General features: G+C 35.7%; 1 protein-coding gene across 3 annotated transcripts in view; it reads right to left on the bottom strand.

The window, feature by feature from the left end:
- LOC129799694 (disheveled-associated activator of morphogenesis 1) overlaps window positions 1-21,304 on the bottom strand; it is a 55,918-nt gene that overhangs the window by 9,070 nt on the left and 25,544 nt on the right. For 2 of the 3 annotated variants that reach the window (XM_055843861.1, XM_055843869.1), the window contains exons 2-6: window positions 18,107-18,292; window positions 6,808-7,942; window positions 5,409-6,268; window positions 975-1,273; window positions 350-910 (exon numbers count right to left, since the gene is read on the bottom strand). In XM_055843861.1, the coding sequence (XP_055699836.1) occupies window positions 350-910; window positions 975-1,273; window positions 5,409-6,268; window positions 6,808-7,942; window positions 18,107-18,292 (3,041 nt within the window). Of the gene's footprint in view, window positions 1-349; window positions 911-974; window positions 1,274-5,408; window positions 6,269-6,807; window positions 7,943-18,106; window positions 18,293-19,659; window positions 19,881-21,304 lie in introns of those variants that run through there. The other variant, XM_055843852.1, reaches the window with a different exon arrangement.

Consider the following 21,304-nt stretch of genomic DNA (forward strand, 5'->3'; position numbering starts at 1 on the left):
ACAGTAGACTCTCGCTCAATCGGGCGAAAAATTTTGTTGACGATTTTCACGTTTAATTATGAAGCTAATTTGTTAAAATTCGCTGTAGTTCTTCCTATTTTATCTTGATTCTTTATAATTGAGCGCTTTTTGTGGAATTTACAAAGGCTTTTACGCCAAAATCTATCGATAAACCGGATGACATTTTGCCCCAAATGCCCAATTGAGAGAGAGTGTACTGTAAATGATTCAGGGGCATTTTAGTATAATAAATGTAAGAAATATCAGCTTATTACAACTTCTAAAACCATAAATGAAAAAGAAACACTGACCGTCTATGGAAGTATTCATTGAATAAGAGTTACTGTACCTTGTCTTCATATCCTGGAACTTATCCTCAAGCTCAGCTAGTCTCACGGTGGCTTGAGCGTGGAATTCACACATGACGGGCAGGAATCGATCACCACTCTGAGGTGCTCCAGCACTTCGATGAAACTCAATCTCTCTCGTGACCTCAGCCAGGCCACTCCTCAGCATCGATATGTCCTTGTCCATTTCACCCAAAGATACTTTGCTTGCCTCACGGATATGTGGTAGATCCTCATCTAGCTTCAGGAGATCCTTGAATTTTGTCTCCACGATCTGCACGAGGTAGTGCAGGAGCGTGGTACCCTTGGCTGAGCTTGATTTTGTGTCAGCCAAACGATTCAAAGAAGCAAGACGGAAACCAGAAGCATTACCTCGTGCTCCTCGATTCATGTAATTACCCAATGCCAGGACAATTTCCAGTAGCTTCCGTAAACGGCGTGATCGAGCAACTTCACGGGATGCCTCCATGACGCTGGTGAGACGCGGAGAAACCTCACTTACGGTCACGTGGAAGCGCTTCTTATAGTGTAGACTCCTCAGACGTTGTTCATAGTGAGGAATTCTGATAGAAGAGAAGAAAATACTTGAAAAACTTTCAGAGGAATCTCTCTTGATTCCCATCTTACTTTGAGATCTCAAAGAGAAACCGATCAGCTCTGGCCAGAGATTCAATGTCCTCAGTATGTTCATCCAGGAGTGCTCTCTCCTCAGCCGACGGAGTGAATTTCAGGAGTTGTTCCACCATATCAATTGGTAGTTGCTCACTGGAATCCATGGACAGAATTGCTTTGCTGATCTCTTCATCGGTCATTTTGAGTTTACTGAGGAGAATTGTGCAGTTCTGAGCACGTCGTCCATCAATTACTGAAAGTATCTTTGTTCTGTTCTTGCCAATCATCCGAAGATCCTCTATCGAACCATCATTCTGACGAATGAAAAGAAACATGTTATGTTTCCTTTTTTTTTTCAATTTACCCATATTGACTATGCAAAACCTATGCAAAATTATAAAATAGCAAATTGACTTTTGTGTAAGCTTGAATCACTTTTTAAATCATCGAAAAATCAATTAAGATAAATCATTCAGAGATAATCCAACAGTGGTCATGTTTAGTGTTATCTCTGAATAATAATGTGATTTTGCTAATGAAGATGCTCATAATTATTTCAGCATTTTGTGATTTTATATTGAGCCATTTGTATTCATTTGGCTATTCATTGACAAAAATCGTTTGATTTGCAAGTTTAAAATTTTATTGCTCGAATTCAGAGATAAACATCAGTTTAAAGTTTAAACCGTAGATTTTATGACACGACATAACTGCAGAAAGGCTTAACTTTTTTTTCTAGATTTATAATTTGCAGAGAGGTAAGTATAGGATTTTCTGGGTAATTTTCAACTAATAAATATTTTAGATCACACCCTTTTGGATATTAATGATCAATTAAAGTATTTCATTAAAGAAATGTTTGGATATACAACCTATGAATATTATGATTTAACTCAAGTGATCTAAAGAAAAAAACCAAATGGTTTTTTTCAGTTTTACCCACCCCCTAAACGTCCATCGCCATCTTAATACTGGCTTCAGTCAGACTGGATGGTTAGTCCAGTTCTCGAAAGTCTCAAAAATATAAATAACAAACAATTTAGTTGATTTTTAAAAGCTAATGGATTAATTGTCCTTAATATGCAATCCTAAGCAACAATTTCCTCATATATCTTATCGGATAAGGAATTAGAGGTATTATGCCATATGGCTAAGCCCCAGGTCTGAAGCCCGCGTAATCTAGAGACCAACCTCTAAAATAGAACAATGGAAAATCCCTTTGAATTAAATTTTTAAATTTTAATTAAATTTAAAACTCCAGTAAGGTAAGATGGGGTAATTTGGAACATCGAAATTTTCTAACAGTTTTAAATGGCAAAAGGAAGAAATACCGAAGAAATACTCTCGAATATAAAGTCCTGTACTTCTTCGTGGTTTTCTTTACTCTTTGTCCATCTGAAACAATGAGAAAATTTCAAAATTCCAAAATAGATATGATTTCAAATTATCCCATCTTACCCTAGCACTGAAGGAGCATTCACAAGGAGGGAAAAACGATCCTGGCTGGTCTACAAGGGGCTTATCAGATTTTTCCAGTAAATAGGTAAAGGAAATGCATGCAAATGACTTCTTATCTATTCTCAGTTCGATTCTTATTGAGATTCTTATTGAAGTTCTCAGTGTATGATAGTTTAGGATAAATCTGTAATGTCAAATCTTAACGCCAAAATATTCTCGAGGATGTGCCTGAGTCTATTTGGGGCCTTAGGCATCAATACGCGGTGTAGAGACTAAAGGACAATGGGCAAAAGTGGTCTATGGTGCGACCACGAATGAGACCTACATCATTGAATAGGCCATGGTATAGGTAACAACTTTTGTTCTGGGACCAGAGTTCTAAACAATGAGGGAAAAGTTCTAGAGCAAAAAAACTATTTTCGTAAAAGAAAAATAATCTCTTATGAAATGTGCGCATTTATAACTCTCTTTTCTAATGAAAAGAATAAATTGTAATAAAATATATTAAATGACTGCATATTATTGAAATGGACATAAAAGCGTCTTTACAATGCATAACATGCGCATAAGGACAATTAAACATAAGGGCTCAAAGTCAAAATTTGAAACCTTATATCTCAGATATTTATAAAAAAAATTTAATCAATGAATACTCAATCAAAAGTTCTCGAAAAATCCTACAAAATGATGGTATAGATAAGTGCACAAGTCGACCGCAAGGAGCGCTCCAAATTATAAAAGTACAGTGCCCGCTTTCTAATCCGGATCGCCGTAATCCGGACAAGTTCTCGACGGTTACATTTAAAATACCTTTGAGGTTATTTATGCATGCGTGTTCAGCAATGAAAATGAACTATCCTGTAATGTTTTTGTTTAATAAATGAAGTATAATAGCTTAGAATTCACTAATTATGTCTTTTTAATCTTCTTTAAAACTTTTATTACTAATTCTACAAAAAATCTTGTATTATATTTTGGAGACGTTGAACAAATTCAAAAAATCCATCCGGATTACGAAGCGGACATCTGTCATTTTGTCTCCCAATTATCCGGATTACAAAGCGGGCACTGTATTCAATTAACAATAAATGTGTTAAGTTTCGAAACTATTCAACCAATTTTAATGATCTTATAATATATACGTCTGATACTTTTAATGTGTTATAGAAAGAGATATGACCTCATTGTATTCATTGATTTCAGTAGAATCATTACATATTTTGACTTATTTTTCTAACTGTGATTTACTTATTTATTTATTTTCTTTCTTTTGAAATCGTAATCAGACTTTATATGACTGAATAGCCTTCTATAAACCTTGTTCCCATGCCGAGTTTGAGCTTTCTACCTTTTCTCAGAGAGTAGTTATAGCGGAAAAAGTCCTCATTTTGTATTGGAACTGCTGAAAGGAGTGGCAGAGGGAAACGTATATATACACGGTTAAAGAGCCTTCCAGTACCTTTGATCCTATGCCCAGTTACTGATTTCTACTTCTTTTCACAGAGGAGTTATAGTGGAAAAAATCATTATTTTGTATGGGGGCTAAAAGAAGGAGTGGAGGGGGGAGGAACCTATATACATGGTTAAGGAACCTTTCATAACCCTTTATCTCATACCAAGTTTCAGTTTGCTACTTCTTCTCAGAGGAAAGTTAAAATGAAAAAGTCCACATTTTGTATGGGGGCTACTCCATGGATAAATAGCTTAAGTCATACAGTGCCCGCTCTCTAATCCGGATCGCCGTAATCCGGACGAGTTATCGACGGTTACCTTTAAAATCATTTTGAGGTTATGTATGCATGTGTGTTCAGCAATGAGAATGAATTATCCTGTGAAGTTTTTGTTCAATAAATGAAGTATAATAGCATAGAATTCTCTAATTTTGTCCTTTTAAACTTCTTTAAAACTTTTATTCTAATTCTCGGAAAAAAACCTTGTATTATATTTTCAAGACGTTGAACAAATTCAAAAAATCCATCCGGATTACGAAGCGGACATCTGTCAAATTGTCTCCCAATCATCCGGATTACAAAGCGGCCACTGTACATTGACTCCATACCCTGCATACCGAATTTCATGAAGATCCCGTTAGCTGATATTGAGTAATTCGATGTCCAAATAGTATTTTTTTTCGAAAGGATAAAGGCGTTTTGGCTAGGACTCCCGGCGAATATCGTCCTGGGTCACGGTAGTTCTTCATCTTAAACCATTACCTATAAAATGCGCCTCGTACCATCAGTGGTCGCCACATAGACCAGCTCCCATACATTTTTGCCCAATGTCCTTTCTAGAACTCTCTAAGTAAGAGATATTTCGAGTAGTGATTACATAGGCATAGGGGACATAGAACTATTTCTGCCTTATCACAGTGGCTTGCCGTTACCAAAAATTCTGAGAGACGCCGAATGAACTGAAACCTCGTAAGAACTTTCAGATTTTCTATTTCCTATGAAGATGGAAGATAAAGAAAGTTCTTGACTGTTCCCAGAACATTCCATCCTCTTATTTGGTTCCTTTAGTCAGGTTAGTGCCATTTACTGTCCGTAACAAAAACTATCCATACAGAAACCATTAATTTAATCTTGGGCTAGGCTGGAAAGCATCTCTCCGCTCTTTGTTCTTTTCGACACTTAGTTTTAGTCTTATAGGGGAAAGATCAGTCAATCTCAAGCAATGACCCAGGAACATCGATTTAGTTCCAAAAAGCCCTAAATATAGAGATCGAGATTCCTTTCTTACTCACTATTCCTCTGCTAAAAAGGACTAGATTTATAGGATGTAGCTTGTTTATCAAAGAACAAGAATATTTCTGGTACCCAGAAAAGCCAAAGTAACCCTCGTATTAAACACATTGAAACTTCTAAAATTCCGTACGTTCTGTAAAGATCTAAACTAGACATGTTTTGTAAAGCCTAATAGGAAAGATTAATACAGTCTTCCTAAAATGGGATTTATCAAAAGTACGGCATTGATAGAAATCTTCATACTTACATTGACGCCATTCTTTTGGTATGCCGAGAAGAGTTTGTCAATTTCCTCCAGTCCCATGGTACTGTACCACTTGGACTCATCCAGCTCATTCCAGATGGTACTGTTGACTTTGGCATCTGGAAGTTTTGACCAGTTGAAACTCTTAAGTGGATTTGAGGGCTGTGGCACATTCTTCTTGGTCACTTCGAATTTGGCCGTGGTTGGTGCCGGACAAGTAGACATTGGCATTGGTGGTGGAGGTGCTCCGGGCGGGGGTGGTGGTGCCATGGGCAACAGAGGTGGGGGAGGTGGAGGTGCTGCAGTGGCTTTGGGACTGGTGGGTGTAGATGTTTGCCCATTGCACCCATGCAAACCGGCCACTTTCTGATCATCAGGGATGCTACCCTCCGTGACTAGACGCTCAAGACGTACACGTTCCTGCTGCTCCTGCATGTACCGATGCTGCAGATCTTCCACACGCATCTCAGCATTTAGGGCTCTCTGAACAGCCTGTGAGTGATTGGCACTCTCCTTCTCCAGACGTTCCCTCATTCTGGCGAGACTCGTTTCCAAATCTTCCTTCTCCTGCGTACGCAAATCTAATTCCTGCTCCTTCTTTGCCAACTTTGCCTGAGCATCGAGATTTTCTTTTTCCAACTCATCCGCTCGACTCCTGGCCGCTGTGAGTTCCTCCTCCTTCACCAGCAACTTCACAATCTTCTTCACGTCAATCGCCAAGGGAGCTATATCTGGATCTTGGGGTTTTGGTGTGCTACACTGATCGGGATCAATATCACTGGGTGGTCTGGCGTCTGTCTGGAGAATGATTTGCTGAACCACTCGATCAAACATTAGCCAGTGTTGATTGTTAGCGCTTGTAACTAAAAATAATAATAAGAATATGATTAAGGGATGCTCTCAATAAACAGAAAAAAATATTTTGTAAAAATGTTCGTAAATGTTTGTGAATTCCTATGGGGGAGTTACGAAATGCTCGTGAATCGTATAACCCACAAACATGTTCGTAAAAGTTTGTACTTTTTTCACAAACATTGTTCGTAACATGATCATTTGCCAAACTGTTTTTTGTACTTTTACAAACATTTGTTCGTAAATGTTCGTAAACACACAAAAATGTTCGTAAAATTTTGTCATTTGTTCGTAAAATGTTTGACAGGAAAACAAACATTTACGAACAAATGACAAAATTTTACGAACTTTTTTTTTGTGTTTACGAACAGTACAAAAAATGCTCGTCAAGTGATCATGTTACGAACAATGTTTGTGAAAAAGTACAAACTTTTACGAACATGTTTGTGGGTTATACAATTCACGAGGATTTTGTAACTCCCCCATAGGAATTCACAAACATTTACGAACATTTTTACAAAATATTTTTTAAAAATGTAATAAAACTCACATGGAAGAAGAAGCATGTGCTGAAGGAGCGACATGAGGTGGGGATATGCAGATGAATGGCTGAGTTTTCTGCGGATGGCATCAAACATTGCTGTAGCACTTTTAGTGTCCACATGTTCGTGATTGAATTTTCTCGATAGCTCTTTCTCATCTTCCGTGCGAACCATTTCGAAGAAGTCCAGATGCCGATCGAGGGTTTCATTCTCATGCTTCCGAAGCTTTTCAATCACCGGCTGAATACCCAACATGAGAAATTCATATCGTAGATGAAGACGAAATTCCAGATTTTCCTGTCCAGGTCCATAGTTGAGAACGGCATTGATGAAGGACATAATGGCTGTCTTGAGATTCACATCATCCCTGTAGGCGCCCGTTGAACGATCGAGATCATTGATGATACTCTGGAAGCGTGTGCGTTCGGCTGCAAACTTCTGAAAGTGTTGCATGGCAACGAGAACTTTTTTGTGTCCTCCAGGGACGAGACATACCGCACCGAGGATTTCTAGAGCGGCTACTTTTGTTTTTACATTGTCCGCTGCTAGAGATCTGGCTATGGTATCAATACTCGTGGGATGTGCCATAACATGTGCTCTACCCGTGGTGTTGTTCATCAGGGCTTTGATGCACCCAATGAGACTGGTGTGAAGAGCACTATTGGCCACTCGCCAATCAAGCTTTTGCAGGAGATCCAGCAGCACCACCAGTCCATCGAGCTCCACGAAGCGCAGGACGAAACTATGGGCAGATGTGCGGAGGGCTGTTTTGAGAGCGTCCAGCTGTGCTGTATGCGTCTCAATCTTGAAATTGTACTCATGACATGGGGAATCTTCCGGTTGTGCCATGAGCTGTGTAGACATGTCGCGCAACCGATCGATATAGTGGTCAGGAGTTGGTGGTACAGACGTCACTGTAGCTCCCTCATCCTGATGACTCTTTCGCGAACAGTAAATTTGCCATTTCTTCTGTGCCGGAAGACTCAGCATAGCAGCTTTGTTGGGTGCTGTGAGATCCAGCTCCTCCACTAGTTCTGCAAATTTCGCATCCAACTCATCAATTGCCGGCATTGGTTGTGTCGGTGTGATGGTTTGGAGTGTGAAAGCTCCCTCGACCACACAAATCTCCGGTGGTTCGTCATCCTGACCAAGAAGATGATCATAGAGACAAATTAGTGGAATATCTCACATGTCGCATAGGATAATTAATTAGTGCAAGTATGTGGAATTCAGAAGTCATGATCATGCCAAACCAGACGGCAATACAGCACAAATCATTTGACTCTCTTAACACTTTCTCTGGTCTTTGGACTTTATACACACCATCTGAGAGCCCAAAGACTGATCGAATGATCGAAATTCCAATGTGCCAACAACACAATTGTTGGGCCGACAAAAAAGCCCCAAGTGCCGAATGAGGAATTTCTTTATATGTACAACCTCTCCCCTTCTATCTCCTCCTTGGGGGCCCCTCATATAATGTGAAATCTCGTAAAATGTGTCTATACACGAAATCGATCTTTCGTGATCTCAATGGGATTTATTAGGATCCCGCAAAGAGGCACCTTTTTTTCACCACACTAGGAATGCAAATTAATATTTCGCCCCAGCGACATGAAGTTCTTTTTTTTTCTGGAAATTTTTCAGCAGCAGCAGCAAAAAAATAAGAATCAACAATCCCAAACATTCATAAAGATCATGCCAAGCAGGAGGTAGAAAACCTTACAAAATCCCCGTCAAAAAAATATATTTATCCATTCTGCAATAAATATTAAAATGCTAGAAGGAGCAAGGCAAATTTTGTAAAGTGTGAAAAATGTTTCTTTCGCAATAAATGCGCTAACGAATGTTTTGAGCAACCAACAAGGCACAATTTTGAGATAATACATTTTGGTGGATGTGATCTTCTATCTCTCGAGTGAAAAATGCACCTTTGATTGGTTGACCATTGAAAGAGATCTATGGAGGTGTTGATTAGATCTTCAATATTATATATTGTACACCAACACGTGAAATAATTTATAATTTTTAATTGGACACTCGAAGAATTACATATTCCTAGTGGAAAAGATGAAAAAAAAACCTATGCATATGAGACTTTTTACATGGGTGAGAAAGGAGAGAGATACTTATCTCAAAATATTAAGTATAAAGTAAACGAGTAAGATTTCTACTACAAATTCTTCATGACAAGCAAACAAACTCATTTCTCTTCACCAATAATCTCTCGCCAACTCTTTAGCCATAGATCCAACAATCCTTTCTCCACTGAAGTATGATGCCATTTGAAAATCAAGAGTTGTGATCATTGTCTACCCGATCGACTAATCTCTGTGTCAACAAGCAATTTGACCATCTGTGATATCTCATGTTTGATCTTTTATTTAGTCCCACTCAAAATTTCAACGCAGATTTACCATGTTAGATTACAATTGTATTGAAATTAACTACTTAAATATAATCAGTAATTATGATCAACACGCTTAATTGTAGGTTCTAATCAATATTGAAGTGTGTGGTAATGAAAACAGTGGTTGATCGGTTTGACCGATAACAAAGATTTGTTTGGAAATTTGATCGAAAAGAGAGCTAAGGAAAATTTATGTGATATTTCATTCAATTTGACTAAAATTTAAGACTCAGAGCTTTAGATTTTAATATTGAGAACAGTTGCCAGCGCCACCCACGGAAAGAAACAGTGTCCTCTTGCAGAGGAAAAAATAGTCACTTTTAGTGAATACTAAGCAATTTGTTTCCTTTTATTTTCTTTAGTGAACATTTTAGGCAAAATATTTTTTTACTGAAATGTTACTAATCCAGTAGTTTTAGGATAGGAAATATGAAAAAAAAACCAGTGATAAGCCCAGATAAGCTTATGGTAACTGAGATTCTTTACAGTCGACCTCGAAATACGTGCAACTCGGAGTGCTTGCAACGTAGAATGCGTGAAAATTCGATTGTGAATTGAATTTTGGTGGTAAAGAATCGCGTCACCACTTTTCGCCAGTGCCCCACTTCTCGCCACTTATATTGAAATCGCTATTTTTCAGGATTTGTGAAACAAATGAGCCGCAAAGGTCTTTGTATTTTTACTGCTCCTACGTATAGAGTCGAAAAATAATAATTAGTCTTTTGGATTTACGATTTTGAGCATTTTTTAGAGTATTATTTTAAGCAAGTGCATCGAATCCAATATATCTTACCAAATATACTAAGTGTCATCAAATTTTCATCAAGCCAAAAATACCTTTTGGATGAATAATTTGTCTATTGAAGAATTAATTACACTTGTGGAATACATAAAATTTGTATTTAGTTTATTAATATTTCATCTTATATTATTTTTATCTTATATAGAGGCATGGCGAAAAGTGGTTATCTTCTGGAATTGATTTTACCACCTATCGCCAGATCTTTTTAATAGGCGAGTCTAACTTCACTTCTTAAATTCTCAGTTGTCAAATTTGCATTGTTTACTTCAGGGGCATGACATTTCCTATGTTTTCCATATGTTTCTAAGCGAGCCGAAAAAATGTTTGAGTTTAATACAGTAGAGTCTCTCAAATCTGAATCTCTCAAATTCGAACGCCGTTTGGATTCAAATTATCAATTGTGAGGTTATGTTAGAGAGTTCGTATTCTTGGTGAATGAAAATCATATTTACGTGCTTCTTCCTGGATGTTTACATACATTATGGTCGTGTAAAATGAAAAGGAAGTATGTTACCACTAAGACTTGCGAGAAAGTACAGGAATTTGATTCAAAGTACAATTTAATCTCACACAAATTTCGTTAATTTTGAAAAAATCGTTCGAATTTGGGAGGTGAGAAATGTCAAAAATACCCCCGAGCGTTCGAATTTAAGAGACTCTACTGTAGCTGTTTTCTGTCATTGTCGAACGAATTAGCAAAAAATTCTAATACAAAATAAAAGCCAATTTAATAACGAAGAGGCAACCGAAACCCTCAAATTGGTAAATTACGTAGTTTTGGAGACATCTCGTGAAATGTGTACGAAATCATCGCATTTTTCAGAGCTAATGTCACCCCCCCCCCCTGGTTTACTTTCTGCAATAGACCTATAATTTTATTTCTCAAATAAAAGTGGAGGAAAATAGTTTAAAGTGAGTAATAATAACGTGATCACGAGGAAAAAGAAATGCTGAATGTATTCTTTTTATAACATTGCCTAAAATAATCGAGTTTGGACCTTTTCAAGTGGATGGCGAGAAGTGGTTACAAAACTGGCGAAAAGTGGTGAAAAGTGGCGACGAAGTGGTTATTTTTACATTGTTAATAAAAATCAGTTTTTTAAGTAGTCTAGCGTTAAATTGTAGGACTATTGTTTTCACGAATCTAGAGCAAATACATCTAAGTAGTTTTGTGTCAAATTTGAGTTATCTTGTAATAAGAGTTCAAAAGTTATAATAAAATTAATTCTTCCTTTTCCTAAATATGGCGATAAGTGGTTACTCCACCCTATTGTACCGTTTAAATATGTGTTAATTTTCAGCCGGTCATTTGACCGGGTCTTGGTAGGTTTAGTGTTAAGAACAATGGATCAACCAAATTCATTCTTCAGACTGAAGATTTAACTCTTATGAGTTGGTTGTGGAAACTGATGGAAAGGGTATCTATTCATTATTTTGATTACGTTAAGCCGTCTCTAGATTTAAGTCGTAACTGTGTCCGGCAGACTAGCTATTTTTATTTCTTTTGATCAAAAATTTGTTAGTAAACCAATTACTTATTAGGAAGTAATGGGGCAACTTTGGAACAGGACTTTTTCTCGTATTTTTATACGAAACCGAGCTTTATCATAATTTTCACAATTGATTTGTGAAGCTTATCACGGTATGGCAGAGTTACATTTAAAAAGTGAGAACAAAATCCTTATTTGAAGAGTGCCTCACGTTCCTCTACGAGCATAATAGATCCTTCCAATGATTTTAAGATAAAAAGCAAGAATGCCCTGATAAGCTTATTAGTAGCTGAGATTCTTTACCGCCGACCTCGAAATGAATGCAACTTGAGATCATTGCAATGCGAAATACTTGAAAATTCGATGAATTTTGGGGGTAATGGCTCCGGCACACCTTTTAGATCAGGAAGATTTTATGAAGTCGAAATTCAAAAGCCTTTCTTTCTCACATTTTTTGCATATGATTATCTCATTCTTTCTCATACCAAATTCTATTGAGCTAAATTGAATTTGAAGTGATGTTTAAGAGAAGAAGAAGGGTGCCAGAGAATGAGATAGACATATATGCAAAACATGTGAGAAAGAAAGGAATCCGAATTTCGACTTCATGAAATTTTCCTGATCTAAAAGGCGTGCCGGAGCCCTAAAGAATCACGTCGAGCAAACTATTTTCGGTGGCAGGAAGGAGTAACATTGTTTCGATGCGATTCTTCACCCTCAAAATTCAATTCATAATCGAATTTTCAAGTATTTCAAGTTGCAATGACCCCGAGTTGCATGTATTTCATGGTCGCCTGTAAAGAATCTTAACTACTATAAGCTTATCTGGGCTTATTGCTGGTCATTTTCTATTCTAAATAGTTTGAGTACAGAAGGCCAACAAAAGAAAATGAAAATTCATTGAATTCGGTTAATAAACATTATAGATAGAGTCCGGTCAATTTCGTTATAGTTAGGGTCGGGGTACAGTGTATTGGAGTGAGGACGGATGCGACCTATCGTCAGAAAGATCTTGATCTCAGATACAAAATAGTAAAAGTTCACTGAAATCACATCGTCTTAGTTTTCGAAATATTTGGGCACCAAAATTTTTTAAATGCGGATAATTAGGACCGCTGATATGGCCATTTGATATTTAAATTTTTAAGTTTTTACTTAATTTTTTCTTAATCGAAAGCTCTTCGACCCCAGATATAACATATTAAAATTTGAGATCGATCATTACCATAGGGGCTGAGTTTAACCTTTGCTGAAAAGAGCTTATCGATATGTCTCTCAGTTCTCTGTAAATACATTTTTCCTATATTCTGTGAAAATGCTAGCTTGAAAATTCGATATTGTGTTTGAATCTTCGAACATCAACGACATAGGGAAAACTGGGGCACCACCAAACACGGGGTAGCACCAAACACTGCGCTTTTTTAATCAGATATTCGACTTCTAAGGACAAGACCTATAGGAATTTATAGGCACTATAGGGATGCTTGTCTACTGAAGAAATGGTTGAGATAGTCCAAGTAGTCAATTAATAGAAGCACTAAGCCTTGGCTCCAATCAAGAATATTTTAGGGCTCAAGTTCCGCTATAAATCGGAATTTAATTGAATTGAGGTATTAACTCTTTCAGGTCATTTGGGTCATATATGACGTTTGGAAAATTTTTTTTTGGCTATTTACATTAATTAAAATCTATCTGTTTGTGCACTACATCATAATAGAAGGATGTAAGATTCTTGGCTATTTTCTCAAGATTCCAGAGATTCAGGAAAAGAAAATATTTGAGATCAAAAATCACGAATTTCGAACTTTGTGAAATAACTTTTCTTTTTCAAAATTTTTTATATTCATTTATTTTTTTCAGCAAAAACTTCTTTTGAAACACAAAATAGAACATCGAAAGATTGTATATTGCATATTTTGATATAATAAACTACTCTCAATTTTCCAGAAAAGCGTGTAGAATTTTCCGGGTCATATATGACCCTATTGTCGGTAAAGGTAAAAGTTTATGAAAGTGTTTTACTTTTTTTTTAGAAAAAAAAGCACGCAAAATTAAAAATGTTAAAAACTGCCCCAGTTCTCGCTATTTCTCCAAAAGTCTACCACAAGTCATTTCGGCGATGATTCACATGTAAACAATCTCAACTCAGGTGGAGTCTTTCTCTTCGTCTGGCAAAATTTCAGTGTGGAAAATGATCGTGATCAGGTGCGGATTTATAAGATTTACCATTGGCATTAGTGATTGTAATGATCTCATCTTGAATAAAGCACGTCTCTTTCAATCTTTCGTCCTCTCACTAGACACATACCAAAATGCACCAAGGAGAGATGTTGAGAATCGCAACGGGGGCGAATTTCAAGAGATCTTTGCATTGAAAATGAAAGCGCACTCTATCCGTTATTTTCCATCATAATATACATTTTATACCATGTAAAGTGTTTCTCCAATGGACACCATTGACTTCAGGCCATAAATTCATATTAGAGGAAAACTTTTGCACGAAGAGATCCAATGCGTTGATTGTCAGAATAAATGTATATGGAGTCTTCCAAACACATTAGACTCGTTTTGGAGCTTTGGGGGGGTATATCATATGGCGCCATCCAATTCCCATTTTATGATCATCCATGCAAATGTGATCGTCTTTTACTGATAGACACAATGGACATATTTTTGCTCCTTTTTCACCGATACCGAGCACTGATGGAAAATCTGGTATATTCCTGATTGGCAAAGAAGCGCGAGAGAGAAAGAGCAAAGAGATTGTGTTCAGGGAGAAATTCACGTGGAATTCAATGCACTTGCCCAAATCTTCTCTCGAGCTATTTGTGTTGTGAGACCTTTTCATTGTGCTACTTGCCTTTCAAGAAGACGTGATCGTGCACAAAGTGTTGGCTTTTGACCTTCTTCTCTCACTATACTTTTTTTTCCTACCATTATGGATAGGGGACAACAGGGTTATTCTGCATAAGGACTTGTCCATTAATATTTTTTAATACGAAGCACGATTTACATTAATTGTCGCTAGTCTGCGTTCAATTATAACAACCTATATTCGTTCTAGGGTCAAAGGAACACCTCTTCGATACACCGAGAAAAATGTGGATGGTAAAATTTACCATCCTCCATACAAAATTCTAATGGCCGGATAGTAAAAAAGTCACCCAGCAAACGCGATATTAAATCGGACTGTCAAAAATTGTAGAATCTATTGCATGGATAGTAAATTCTAATAACCGGATGGTAAATTCTAATATCCCGGATATTAGATTTTACTAGCCGGATGGTAAATTTTACTGGCAGGATAGTAAATTTTACTAGCCGGATATTAGAACGAAAAATGTCGGAAAAAATTATTTTTCCATATTTCCATTAATTTTTAGCCATTATTTGAGGGCTTGGGGCCCTTCTTGGATGACAATCTCTGTATTTCAAGCCATTTTGATGCGTGAAAATCTTTTTCCAACATTGATGACTACGCCGAGATTTGAACACGCGACCTTTGTGATGACAGTCGAGCATCTTCCAGCTGCGCCACGAACTCCTATAATGTATTCAAAGCATATCGGGAACCGTTGCATCGGCACACACGATATTCCAAAATGACATTCTAACAGCAGGATGGCAAATTTTACTGGCTTGGATAGTAATTTCAATCCAAATTACTATCCTCCGTTAAAATTTACTGTCTTCCAGTTAAATTTTAACATCTAATATGCGGCCAGTAAAATTTACTATCCAGATATTAGAATCTAAGAGAGGCCAAGGTAAAATCTAAAGGAGGATAGTAGATTTTACCATCCGGCTATTAGAATTTACTATCCATAGAATAGTAAAATTTAAAATGTCAAGATGGTAGATTCTAAAGGAAAGTTTCTATGGAGGATGGTATTTTCTACTATCTTTTGAGGCAGTAGAATTTAAAGACACGATTTGTAGAAAATACCAGCCAAATTTTTCTCGGTGTAGGGAACCCCTATTGACATTTTTGTCAAAATGTTGAAATTTATTCAATGCATCCAATAAAATCTAAGTAATATAACGTTTTTTCATTAATCTGCGTTTTTCGATAAGGATAAGTGTTCGAATTTTGTATTCCAAATGGTACAGAGTAAGGTGTCAATAAATCCCGACACGAGGTCTTAAAGTGTCAATAATAGGTGTTCCTTTCACCCTATTTATAGATAAAAAGGTAGATTTGACCCGCAAAAAAGGCCTAAAATGACTTACAACATAAATATATTGTCTCAATAAAAAAATTAATGAGAATCGCAATAATTAATTTGAATCCCATTAAAACTTTAACGAGCAAGTGTGATAACACCGTTAAACTAGATACAATAAAAGTACGGAAATCAAATAAGAAATAACTATGCAGTGAAAAATTTCACTATATAGGAACTTGGTATAAAATATTTATAAATTTAAAGAAATAAGGTATTTTTTCTAAATATTACCACCACAAAATTATTTTGGTCAATAGGACTAACAATAACTGATAAATCTTACTTATCTCATAGCTGATTATATTTTTAGTAAACTACATTAAATATTGGTAAAATATTAGTTCATTGATTCATTTTTGCAGTTGACAATTTTAGAAAAACACACTATGATCAAAAAATTAAGTAATTATTAAGTTATCACTTAGATTTTAGAAAAATATTTTAATTAATAACATAAAAAAATACTTTTTATGTATCCAGTTAATTTGTTTTATATTTTTCGTTTTATTAAATATGTTTAAAAGGTTTGAAAGTATAAGCCAGATTTATAAACTACATAAGAGACAAGAATACCTCATTATTTAATCAATTCATTTGATAATGATAAGTTAAAAAATGTGTAAATAAAATACTAAGGAGTTTTCTCTAGGATTTTCGTAAAAATTAGCAATGGCTTCCACGATTTTTCTATTTTTCTATTATTTCTAGTTAAACTCTCAGAGTAAACTTCCTAGGCTAAAATCCAGTCTAATGGCCTCTACACACTAGAGAAATTTATGTTCATATTGAGGAGTTTTTCTATATAAACACACGGGATTCGCTTCAATATGGACATAAATTTCTCTAGTGTGTAGAGGTCATAAAAGGAAATTCAGAAAATGGTATGAAACCTTCGTATAGTCCGAAATCTTCCCAAATTAATCAAAATAAAACCAAATTATCTTTGGTTAATTAACTAAAGTTATAAGGGAAGGCTTTCATGCTTCGCACACACCCTGGTTTCGAACACTTCATATTTTTTCCATATTCTTTTCCAAATATTTTCCTCTGTCTTATCTGTCTTATCTTTTGCAAAATATTTTAAGGCAAAAAACAAACGAGCAGTAAAAAAATTCAAAATGAACAGTAAAATAATTCAAAATGAGCAGTAAAATATCTAATTATAGTCAGTAAAAAACTTAAATCTTTACAAAAATGGGTCTAATTTATATATTTAACATTTAAAATTGTTGTAGATAATATGAAAAGCGCTTTATTTTCCCTTTACCAAAATTTAGACGATAATATCCAGGGGCCTCTCGAGATTTCATTTTTCCATACGTTTTTGCATAGAGGCACTGAAGACTATTGGCAAGTTTTTTTATGAAGAGAATTGACTTATCAGTCTGATATATTTCGAAATTGTGCATAAAAAACTATCTAAAAATACATATTTCATAATGTTCGCCAAAATAATACAAGAACTATGAGTAAATTTGTTTAAGTCGCGGTGCAATGGCTGCAACATTTTTACAAGAAAAAGTGAAAAATAGCTTCACTTTTTATTAGGCTTGATGGGCCCCTGATAGTATCACTGTTTCAAATCTTTTTTGTTACTTCTCTTATATATAATGCCATATTTTAAAATAGCAAGTCTTAAGTCACACATTTCCTCAAAAATAGGTCAAAGTCATTAAAAGCATAAGGGAAAATTTGAAATGTTCGAAGCCTGAATGTGTTCGAAGCTTGAAAGTGCTCCCCTTTAGGGGAAATCTTTCAGACTTTGCACACACTCCGCTTTCAAATACTTCATATTTAATGAATCTGACCTACACCGAGAAAAAAAAGAGGGTGCGATTAACTTTTTGTCCTCATAACTTTAACACATTTTAGGTATAAAAATATATCAACATTTTTTTAATGTTAATTTTACACCTTTATAAGGGTAAAATTAACATGAAAAAGGGTAACTTTAACCCCCAATACACCTAAAAAAGGGTAATATTTACACCGATTTCGGATCAATAATGCAGGGTAAAATTAACATTTCCGGAATGTTATTTTAACTTTTTCGGATTTCTCTCACTCAGTGTAGTTTTTTTCAGGAAATGTGTGACTTTAAACTTGCTATTAAAATATTTTCCAAAAGATAGGACAGATTTATTGAAGGGATATGTAAAAAAAATATTAAGTGTTCGAAGCTAGAGTGTGTGCGAAGCCTAAAAACGCTCCCCCACAACAATTTTGCAACAGAGCACTTTTAAACTTTAGAAATTAATTTTCCTTTAATGCATAGCCCTGCTCTCCCCTATTCAACACATACCACAGAGGATTGGGATTTGCCTCTGGGTGAGTGTGAAATGCCATCGACAATGGGGAAGAAGAGATCATGGCACTCACCTGAAGACATCCACAGAGTCCCCGTCGTCCCCGAAATGCTGGCATTTTGCGATTTGCCTTGTAGAATCGATGGAGTGCCGTTAGATTGCCGGACGTACCGCCACCCTGATCAGATGTGGTCCAGCAAGTGATGTCTGGCAGTCGAGATGTGATCCCACTGAAGTCTATAGGGCACGATGGCAGTCCCTTGAAAGATACCAAAAAAAAAAGAGACAGAGAAAAGGTTAGAGCATTGACCATTAGCAATTCAAAAATAGTGAGAGAGCTAAATCATCTCAAATTACAATTTTCCGGCAGCAAAAAAAAAAAGAATTCATAATGATTAAAATTGACAGTCTGACAAATAAAATAAATGGCATGAGTTGCATTCTCCGGCAATTTATTTTAACATATACAAGAGATTGATTTAAATTGAGAGAATTTAAATGTCGATTTTTTTTAACTGCCACCCAGGGGAATCTCTTTCTTTCTGTTCCAGCCGTGGCTGAATTAAATTGCCTGGCATTGTTGTGATGAGGAGTTTTTTTTTGGACAGTCATTGAATTAGGAATTAGTAAACAAATAATTTATTCAAAATGATTGTGAGACTCTCAGGCCTTGACTTTGCAGTGGAAGTGGCTGGTGAGAAGAACTAGGGCAGTCAAGAGTATCACTGGCCAGAGGTATCGTCTGCTCAGTGGATAAGTTCCATTGCATCGGTCTGAGTAGCATTGGCACCGTGTGTAGTCATATGCTGGTTCTTCGTGGTAATACTTATCATACTTGTCAATGGCAAGGCTACAATTTCGGAAGATACGGGGTCCCTCTGCATACAAATTCAGCAGAACTTTCCTGCACACCCATTTTATGGATTGACTAGGATCATCATCATTCGGGGGTATTGGTAATGTGTCACAATTTAGCAGCATATCATCGAAACTGCAATTATCTCTATAAACGTTTAGTTCCAAGCAACGTTTATCCACTACAGAATTACAGTTGTAGCAAGTAAGAGCGAAAGCTGAAGAAGTCATCCAGAGGATGGTGACAATTGCATATATTTTCTGCATTTTCGCCTTTCTATTCCACACACACACACACCTTCAAAAATTGCAATTTAAGAAATCACAGAACAAATGGCTATTCACATGCCTTTTATTCACGGCCCTTTTTGATTAATGCCCAGGCAGTATGCACGTAAAAATAAATTTGGAAAAAAAAACCCAGTGGAAATGCCCTGAGAGTCGCCTCCACAAGAAATTTCACCACTTCCGTGTGTGGAATTTTAACGATCCTCATGCAAGACAGCCATTTATAATAAAAACAACTAAAAAAGAGCACAGATTTTTGGTGGAACCCCACGAATGCCCACTAATTGACTCCACAGATGCTTAAATGTAAATTACATAAAAATCCACCTAAGACATCAAATGCACGAGACTTTCGATTTTTTTCCGCTTCTCCTGCACATGATCACATTCCAATGATCGAACCGATAAATACTTGTCGCCAACACTCAATTGATCACTTACATTTCCACCACGGAATTGCGCAATTTTTCGGACAATACTCACTGATCTTTTTTGTACGATCGAGGAAGAATAAGTCTCTATGCCCGCAGGTGAGAAAATTTCCCCTCTAGAGATGATCATCTAGTGATCACGAGATGCGTTTCACTTTGTCCCAAGTCAGGAAAAAAGCAAAAAAAAAAGAAGAGTGCCGTCACAAAAAAGAACAGATATTGCGCGGTATCTCATCAAAGGGAACACAATAATTCAATCTAATCCACTCTTTCACCTCCTCTTTGTTCATAATTTTAAGTGGAGCTGTTTTTGGACAGTAGTTGGAGTATTAAATCCATGATTTCTTTTTGAAATCGTTAAAATAATTCAACATTCTATGCACAGTAGACAATTATTGATTATATAAAATTTTTCGGCTTGTGGCTATACTTTTATGTCACTAGTTACTATTAAACAAAAAAAAAACAAATAAGATAAAATTTCAAGAATTGGTTTTATTGACTGAGAAATATACTAAAAGGAAAAAAAAGTTAGAAAGTTAGAAGCGAGGAGTGCTCATAAAAGTTATGTTTGATTTGCAACAGTAAATGTTCCCTCGATTTTATTAGCATATTAGTAGCGCGTTACTTATAGGACAATAAACCAAATTCTTTTCCCTAATATTTCTTTTCAGACGCTCGAATTTAGATTTGTTTTTATTTTTTAAAGTTTAAAATAGTTTCATGGGAAAGGCTTTGAGACTTTTCACACAAAAATCATGTCTAAGTTATACTATATTTTTCTGATTACCATTTGACCAGTATCGATTTTCCAATCATGGTAAAAACATCTTTTACTAGGTTCATAAACAAATCTCATAAAATTTCAGAAAGTAGCTCTCAGATTTTCCTAGAGGAAAATGGAAATTTTATTCTCGAAATTATACAGTATAATTCCATTAGTGTCAATCCAGAAAAAATTATTTATTATGAAAACTTTTATTACTTATAAACATTTAATTAATTTTTCCTCTAAATAATCGTAGTTTATATACCCATACTTATTCTGTATCAACGAAGTGAATATCGGACTAGGGAGACTAAATTATCGCTTAGGACTCTCTTTTACACATACAGTGTGACCTCGATAGAGTCAGCCTCCGATAGAGTCAATCTCCAATAGAGTCAACTTATCTTTTGTTAGAAAAAATGCTTATGTAAGTTACATTTTAATTTAAGAAATTAGTATCCCAAAAGAAAATTTGGATCAAAAATAAAATAAGCAACAGAAAATTAAAATTGATCAGCAAAAAAATAATATTGATCAGTGAAAAGTTAAGCCTAGTCAGTAGATTATTGAACTTTGTTTAAGAAATTCTAAATCTTTACAGAAAGGGTTTAATTTACATAAATAAAATCGAATATGGTTACCGATAAAATAAATATTCTTTTTGTCGATCATTTCAATTTTTTAACAGTTATTTGTAGAACTACATTAAATTTTGAATCAAAATCAAATGAAAATTCAACGTTATTCGATAATATATTGATCTCAATTAAACTTGAGCAAATAAAAGTTCAAAAAATTAGACCTTTACAATAATCGTTAATAGAATTTATGCGTTATTTGAATAAAACATCTACTATATCGTCTTGAATTTACCAATGATCAAGTTCAAACATAAAATAATGCGCCTTTCTATCAACAATTCTCGTTT

The sequence above is a fragment of the Phlebotomus papatasi genome, chromosome 1, assembly GCF_024763615.1.
Source record: "Phlebotomus papatasi isolate M1 chromosome 1, Ppap_2.1, whole genome shotgun sequence".
NCBI lineage: Eukaryota > Metazoa > Arthropoda > Insecta > Diptera > Psychodidae > Phlebotomus > Phlebotomus papatasi.